General features: G+C 59.3%; 1 protein-coding gene across 2 annotated transcripts; it reads right to left on the bottom strand.

Annotated features, from left to right (window-relative positions):
• Positions 1 to 254: 254 nt before the first annotated feature.
• Positions 255 to 7,833, bottom strand: Unc93a (unc-93 homolog A). Of its 2 annotated transcripts, XM_090337603.1 has the most exons (8): positions 7,701 to 7,833; positions 5,821 to 6,002; positions 5,392 to 5,621; positions 4,917 to 5,042; positions 2,736 to 2,953; positions 1,623 to 1,758; positions 894 to 1,025; positions 255 to 549 (listed from the first exon to the last, which is right to left on the bottom strand). In XM_090337603.1, the coding sequence occupies exons 1-8, from the start codon at positions 7,785 to 7,787 to the stop codon at positions 284 to 286; spliced, it is 1,377 nt and encodes a 458-aa protein (XP_090193729.1). In that variant the 5' UTR covers positions 7,788 to 7,833; the 3' UTR covers positions 255 to 283. The 2 variants fall into 2 exon arrangements, with proteins under 2 accessions (XP_090193729.1, XP_090193731.1); XM_090337605.1 differs by lacking the exon at positions 1,623 to 1,758 and having other exon boundaries at positions 2,750 to 2,953.
• Positions 7,834 to 8,075: the final 242 nt, after the last annotated feature.

The raw sequence follows: 8,075 nt of genomic DNA, 5'->3' as shown, positions 1-8,075 counted from the left end.
AAGCCTCTACAGGGCAAATTCCCATGTGTTTCTTTCTCTCTGGATTTAACTTTAGTGTTATAGACTTGATCTCTGGTGCCAGGAAGGTGGACTGAAAATTGGTTAGACTAGGAAACAGTACAGAAAAGCCAACATTGTATACCTCATTGAAAGTTCAGCTGCTGCTGAAACCCTGGTGAGGGGTGGGTCTGCACAGAGGCAGCCTGAGGACAGAGTCGCTCTGCGGTGCTGGTGGCTCTGCGGTGCTGGCGGCTCTGCCGTCCTGGCCGCTCCAGCAGACGGGTCACAGCTCTGATTGCGCGCGCTCCTCCGCTGGCTGCCTGGCCTCTCCAGCAGCCAGGACCTTGATGATTTTCCTGGACTCCTGGTACTCGACAAGTCCGTACGCCAGCATGGCCACAGTCAGCGTGCCCAGGAGGATGTAGAGTTTGGTGCTGACACACAGAAATGAGCTGTAGCCGAAGGCAATGACAAAGCCCAGGGCTTCCCAGAGGCGGTAGTTGGCAAAAGCAGCTTCTTTCTTCTTCTCAAACAGAACGCCGTAGAGAGCTGTGGAGGAGGCGCGGGGTGAGGACGCTGCACGGGACCCCACACATTACCACCCCAGGGCAGCTCTGCCTCTGCCCCGTCCCAGACACCTGCTTGCCTTGGCCTAGTGGATGACCCAAAGTCGGGGAGGCAAGACCCCTCTTGAGGAGGAGAGGCCGCTGCGGACAGCGTCACCTCCACTTACACCCTCTGCCCCCACCCCTGCACCAGAGGGATGAGTTGTCCTTTCACAGATCAGAGCGCATGCCCAGGCCCGCGCCTCGCTCGTTGGCCTCTAGCAAGGCCCGGCTCTGCGGCTTGACTGGCCCCGGCCTGTCTGACGGACCGGGACAGTCGACACTCACCATTGTTCTGTGTCTGCCAGACGGCGTCCGACAAGCCCCACAGGCTGGGGAGGAGGAAGAAGGCGGCCATCTGGGTGGGTCGTGGATGCCATAGCAGGAGTGTGATGATGCAGGACAGGTGGGTGACCGCACCTGGGCAGAGGGGCCAGAGGACAGTGAGCAGCTTGGACGCACCACCTGGGCCAGCCAGGGCCTCTGCTGGCTTTGCTGCCTGCAGGCCGCCTGGGTGACGCTGAAGGAGGGCAGCCGGGGGCGGTGGGCCCTGATCTGCGGGGAGAGGGCAGACCATCCGCACTGCGGGCCTGTGCAGCCCTCTGCTGCCTCAGCTGTGGGGCGCAGGGCACTGGGTCTGGGTCTGGGGGCCTCCGAACCCCAGGGGCCCAGAGCAAGTGGAAGTGCCGCCTCATTAAGGTGAGTGGAACCCTGTTCTTGCTGTAAGGCTGGGGGACAGGAGGGGTGCTTCCACAGCGAGAGCCAGGCCTCCGGGTAGGACCAGGGTCAGAGGGAACGGAGGGAAGGAGGGAGGGAGGGAGCGAGGGAGGGAGGGAGAGAGGAAGGGGACGGAGAAGGGAGGAACAGGGAAGGAAAGAGAAGGGAAAGAAGGAAGGAAGGAGAGGCGGGAGGAGGCAGGGAGGAGGGAGGAAGTCATGCCTTCTCCGGGGCATTGCCAGTCAACAGTCTGGGCGCCCTGATCCATGCCTGGGGCTGCTGCAGGCCGAGGCCACCTACCCAGTGCGTAGATGGCCGCCCTGCCCGTGTGCCGGGAGAGCTTCCCGTACAGCAGGGAGCACACGGAGGTGGTGCCTGAGAAGCAGATCATCACGTAGCCCACAAAGTGGATGCCCAGGGCACAGGTGGTGTAGGACTGGGGACAAAGACAGAGCAGCGTCACTGGTGCTCGAGAGGTCCCGGTGGCTCAGGCCTGAGGCTGCGGGTAGGAGCTGGGGCTGGCACGCGCTGACCCGCGGGGGCCGGGCAGCAGGGCTCATGTGTGAGGGCCCCTCTCCAGGTCAGAACGGAGAGCAGACAGCGGGGACCCAAAGCCACACCGACCTCTTCCCCACACTCTGCCCTGTCCTGCGGCTTCCACCAGCTCAAACTTGCTGTGAGCCAGAAATAAAGTGGCCGCCCCCGAGGGCAGGCACGGAAGTCCTGCAGCGCCCCAGCAGCTCCTCTCCTGTCGCAGGGAACCAGAAGACAGGGGAGCAGGACCACTGCCTCAGGATGGCTGTCTGATGAAGGGGCATGCCCGCCTGCCCCGCAGACTTCCTGGAATCCCTAACACTGTCCTAAGAGCAGCGCTGCAGATCAGACTATGACCCCGACTGTCGCTGGGACACACTTGCTCTAAAGGCCTGAAGCTCAGGGTGGAAGTTGCTGCGTTTCCGGTGCTGTGCTGGCAGTCCTGCCTGAGTGGGGCTCAGGACAGGGCTGGGGGGAGCGTGGCTGGGGGGCCGCTGTGCCACATGCCTGCAGGCACAGCTGGCTTCCCCTGAGGCCGGACCCAGGCACACTGGCCAACGGGGTGACTGTCACCAGGGATGGATTCTGGGCCCGGGGTGAGAGGCCACCGTGGCAGGTGACCAGAACGACAGGGGTGACCCCAGGGTGGCGGGCGCTCCGTGGTTCTGGTTGTCCCCACCACTGGCAATGGACACCTCTGTGTCCTAGTGCTGGCGAGGGGACAGCTGTCAGCAGCTGCCCACTCCCCGCCTGGCAGGAGGTCCCCCTGCCGAGAAGGACTGGGAGCTGGGGTGGGTTGTCACCAGCCAGGCCCTGGGGAGGCCTGCGGGAACCAGGCTGGTGTGGCGTGCGGGAGCCGCGGCTCTGCTTCTCTCCTACCCTTGTGTATTCACCAGAGATGAACCCCTGCTGCAGTCCGCTATACAGCGGCAGCAGAACCAGGAGGCGCAGGCGCCCATCTCTGAGCAGCCGGAACGTTGACAGCAGCGTGGTCCAAAAGGGAGTTGGCTTTCCCTGCTCTTCTTTTCTGCTGGATTCAAAGTCCTCCAGGGGTTCCAGGAATATGGCTATGAGCAGGATCGCCAGGACACCACTGACTGAAAGCAACAACAGGCAGACGGCTTCAGGGGCCTGCAGGGAAAGCCGCTCTACCAGGGAAGGCTCCACCGACGGCCACTCCTCCTGCTCGGGCCGCCATGGCGAGGTTAGGTGCTGCCAGCCTACTTGTGGCCTCTGCTGCCCTCCACTGTGCATGGGCTGGTTCAAGACAAACCTGTCTTGTTTGAGGGAGCAGAAGAGCTTGGGGTCTAATGCATGGTACTCTCCTCCCTAGTTCTTTAACTGTGGGAACACTGTAACCATTAGTATGGCTAATGTAGCGGGGCGTCAGTGGTGTACCTTGTGACTCAGGCACTGTGATTTCACAGAACTGGTGATTTCAGTTTTGAAAACCAAGCATCCATCATTTACAGAGAGATATGTTTTAGCTGAAAAGTGTTTTATGTCATAAACCCTAATTTTTAGCTGGAATGTGGCCTAGAGGTAGAGTGCTTCCCTAGCAGGCACAAAGCTCTAGGTTCAATTCCTCAGTATCACAGACTCAGGGAAAAAAAAGAAAATCAAAGGTGGTGCTGTGGCTCAAGTGGTTGAGCTCTAGCCTTGAGAAAGCTCAAGGACAGTGCTCAGACCCTGAGTTCAAACCCAGGACTGGCAAAGAAAGAAAGGAAGGAAGAAGGAAGGAAGGAAGGAAGGAAGGAAGGAAGGAAGGAAGGAGGGAGGGAGGGAGGGAGAAAGAAAAGAAAATGGGGCATTTAACAATAGTATATGCAGATATAGTATTTGTAGTGTGAAAACAATGAAAAACACAACAAATATTTCAATCGTCCACACATACTTTTCCTTTAAAAATTAAGAGTTGGGGCTGGGCGTTTGTCCTAGTGGTTAAAGTGCTTGCCTAGCATGCACAAAGACCCAGGTTGTATTCCTCAGTACCACATACATAGAAAAAAAGCCAGAAATGGTGCTGAGGCTCAAGTGGTAGAGCTCTAGCCTTGAGAAAGTCCAAGGACAGTGCTCAGGCCCCGAGCTCAAGCCCAGGACTGGCCAAACAACAACAACAACAACAACAAAAAAAAAACAACACAAAAAAATCCAAACACCCCCCCCCAAAAAAAACCCTGACAATCTAGTCTCAGCCATATGCCTTAGTTCATAAAATCTTATCTCCTCTGACACTATGAAGGTGGTGCACAGAGGGTCTGCGGCCTCCTAAGTCAGGTCATGAGCACGTGTCCACCCTTCCCATCTCCCGGTTCCCCTTCTTGTCCTGGCCCACACTTGCAGGTTCATTTTCAAGAGTCTGAGCATCACTGCTGCGCTCGCTTGTCTGCTGTCCCTTCATTTCTGTGTCGTAGACAATGAACACGCAAGACAAAAGGAAAACCAAAACAACAAGGAAAACGTCTGGTTTCCACGTCTTGGTGTCATTTGGATAGATATTATTTTATATGATTTGGATGATTTCATCTGGTTGGGTACAGAGGCATTGCACCTTTGTGTTCCTCCCCTCAGGGGAAAACCCAGGTGGATTTGTGACTTTCAGGCTTTCATCGGAAGCCTGGCAAGGAGGGCTGCAGGGCCTAGCGGGCATCCAAGTGCCCGTGGCCACCGCCTGCCCACCTGAAGATGACACGGGTTATTCTGACTCGCTGGCTGACCCTACTCGTACCTCCGGTGGCCAAAGCTCCTCTCAGCCACCACTGGATCCCAGGGTGGAGGGGTCCTGAGTCCGTGGGTTCTGCAGGCCACTGAGGCAGCAGGAACGGTCAAACCAGCCCCGCGTCCCCTCTCCAGCTTGGCAGAAGGGAGCGTTTAGTGGGACGTGGTAACGTGCGCACAGGTGCGTGTCGCCCACAGCCTCTGCGCTGGACCCGCGTCAGGGGCCCCGTCCCTCTGTGGTGGACACTGCTTCTTTCAGCGCACCACCTGCAGATGACCTGGCCCCACGCACGAGCCAGGGTTGGGGCGGGGCTCCGTGCGGGGGGAGGGGACGGAACGTACCCGTGTAGACGCTCAGCAGCATGTAGATGAGCGGCTGAGAGGGGCCCTGCGTGCTGTTGAGGGCGGCCGACACCATCAGGCAGTCCCGGGCCCCGCAGGACTCCAGCTGCTCCTCCGAGACGGACTCTGTGGAGTCAGAGCAGATGGTCAGGCTGGGCCTGCGGTGGCTCCACGGTCGATAAGGTGGAGCTCTGTGGCAGGACGGCCTGGGGCCAATGCCAGCGGCCAGACTGTTCAAGCAAGGATCAGAGACACTAACCCTGAGGCTCAGGTTACAGAGTCTGTCTAGGAGTAGAGAATTAAATCAGTATTCTGCCAAGATGTAGAGAAAAAAGAAAGACTGGGGATAGGGATCTGCTTACTGAGCATACTGCTTGCTCCACATCACCGAAACATTTCCAAATCAGTCAATAAGGGAAAAGGCGCATCCCCCAGGCTGGCCACCCGTGCTGTGTCACCCTCCGGTCGGCCGTACCTCCAGTGGGCGTCTGGCCAAACACCAGCGAGGAGATCAGGTTGCCCCACACGCCGGAGGACTGGAAGATGAGGAAGAAGATGCCAAAGTACTGGTTGACCACGTCCTTGCCCAGCTGGCCTGTCTTCTCCGCGTGCCAGGTCCCCAGGACGGTAAGGTAGGTGCACTGGGCTGACCAGAGCGGGGCTGCACCCAGCCCCAGCAGGACGGATGTGGGGATCAGCGTGAACCTGCAACACGAGAGCCGTGACCCCCAGCCTGCCCTGGCAGGGACATACCCCGAGCTACCCTCTCCACGCCCGGGCCCGAGCATCCCTGTCCCCAGAGCCGGCAGGGAGGACGAGGAGTGGGGGCGGGGGTGCAGGGGATTAGGGAGCTGGCACAACGCCCCACTGCCAGGGAAGCTGGCCCACGAGCGCAGGGCCGTACCAGCTGGCCTGGAAGTTTCCCAGCGAGAAGGCCACGTAGCAGCACATGGAGCCCACGATGGTCCACTTGCAGCCGCACTGCTTGATGAGGATGGGCGGCAGGAGCATGGACGACAGAAGCACGGCCCCGTAGAGCGAGCTGAGCGTGGCCACGCCCATGCCATCCTCACTGTACAGGCTACTCTGTGGGGACAAGGGCGGCCAGCCCGTCAGAGGCCGTGGGGACGGCGGCCCAGGGGCCAGGACGGGGCTGGGATGCAGGGAGGAGGCGCAGCCCCGTGCTCAGACAGGGCCCGACCTGGAGGCACCCCAGGACCTGAAGGCACCCCAGGTTCCAGACCACCAGCAAACGTGGTGGCCCCAGGGGAAGCCAGCCTGTGGGGATCAGGCTGACGACGCTCCACGCAGCGCTCCCAGGCCCTCGGGTTCTGGGTCTCTCTCTGCCTGGGCACTGAGCTTGGGAAGCGCGGAGCCGCTCTGGGCTCCCGCTGTGGGCAGGGCAGGGCAGGACAGGGCGCTTGTGGCAGTGCACACTCCTCGGGGCTGTGTCTCCACCCGAGTGCTGGCCCAGCTTTCCTGGGACCTGACAGACCCGCGGGCCGGGGAGTCGCTGGATGGCGTCCACAGTGGAAGGGACCAGCGAGGCTGCCTCTTCCTCGTACTTCACGGGGCGGGGGGAGTTCCTACTGCACAATCCTCAAGAGCCGGTGTCTGCCCAGGCTGAAATCTCCAGAGGACACCATGAGGTTCTGGAGGAGCTGCAGTGACGGCCGTGGTGGCCGGCAAGTCAGCAGTATTTGAAGGGCCCAGGAGGCCTGGCCTTCAGTTCACAGTCCTAGGTGGGTTCCTTTTTCTTTTTTCTTTTTGCCAGTCCTGGGGCTTGAGCTCAGGGCCTGAGCACTGTCCTTGGGCTTTTCCCTCAAGGCTAGCGCTCTGCCACTTGAGCCACAGCACCATTTCTGGCTTTTTTCTAAGTATGTGGTACTGAGGAATCGAACCTGGGTCTTCATGCACGCTAGGCAAGCACTCTACCACCAGGCCACACTCCCCTCCTCCTCCTCCTCCCCCGGGTAGGTTTCTGTGATCCAATTCTAGGCACACAAAACCAGGCAAGATGGCACTCACTTGTCACTAGATTCTCTAAGAATGTCCCGCAGTGTCACTGCCAGCCCCTGGGGTGGCACTGAGGGATTGGGGGCCCTGCGTCCTGCTGCCAGGCCAGGCCTCAGAATTCCCTGGAGGTCTCTTCCCTCAGGAAGACGTGAACTCCATCCCTGGTCTATGTCTCCATGGCCCTGTGCCACAAAGACTTCAGAATGCAGGCAATTTCCTCCGAGCTCACAGTTTTCATTAAAGCAGAACCACGGCATCTAATGATCTGTGGTAAACTCGTAGAATGCCCCAATTAGAAAGCCAACAGCTGGGAACCAGCATTCCCCATGATGTTTCTGGTACTTCCTTTCGGGGCCCCAAGGCAAAGAGCATCTAACCAACCACTGTCTCCAGTGCTCTGTCCTCTTGTCCAACGATCAATGCCACACGGGCCACACGTGTCACCGGCACTGGAAGTTTCATACAAAAACCAAAGTCCGAGGAAGATGAAGGAAGAACAGATGCCAGGGTGGAATCCTATTAAATTGGGCACCAGAGGCTCACACCTACAATCCTAGCTACTCAGGAGGCCACGTCTGTGACGTCTGGAAGCCAGCCTAGGCACACAAATCCCTGAATCATCAAAATGCTGGACAGGGAAGTGTGACTCAAGTGGAAGAATCGAGCAGAACAAAGGCCTGACAGAAGAGGTGAGCCTCCTGTGGTACGCCTGCGCAGGCTTGGAGGTCCGGCGTGGAGGTGAGGGCATCGTGCTGGGCCTGTGCTTACCTGCAGGTTCTGCAGGCCTCCAAAGGCGGTGAAGAGGAGGAGGAACCCGAAGGAAACCACGAGGACGTTCCTCAGGCTCCTCTGCATTTCGAGGTCCGGAGCACCCACCGTGGGCAGTCGTGCAGACGGACAGGTCCCTGGGAGACACAGAGGAGCCCCGCAAGAGGGCGCTGCACTGACCACCGGGCCCCACCGCCCACTGATGGCTAAGGCCGGCCCAGCCTGCGAGAAGCCCAGGGCTTCTTCCCGTCTGCCTGACTGCAGGGGCAGGCAAAGGTTACGGCTCTGCTGCACTGTTTCCTACTAATTCCAGGTAGGCACGTCCCTGTGATAAAGTGGTAATTGTGGACTTGTGTGTGCATGTGACAGTACGGG

Source organism: Megascapheus bottae, chromosome 8 (genome assembly GCF_031878675.1).
Source record: "Megascapheus bottae isolate mThoBot1 chromosome 8, mThoBot2.hap1, whole genome shotgun sequence".
NCBI classification, from domain to species: domain Eukaryota; kingdom Metazoa; phylum Chordata; class Mammalia; order Rodentia; family Geomyidae; genus Megascapheus; species Megascapheus bottae.
Note: the sequence above shows the minus strand (reverse complement) of the source record. Positions and strands in the feature narration are given on the sequence as shown.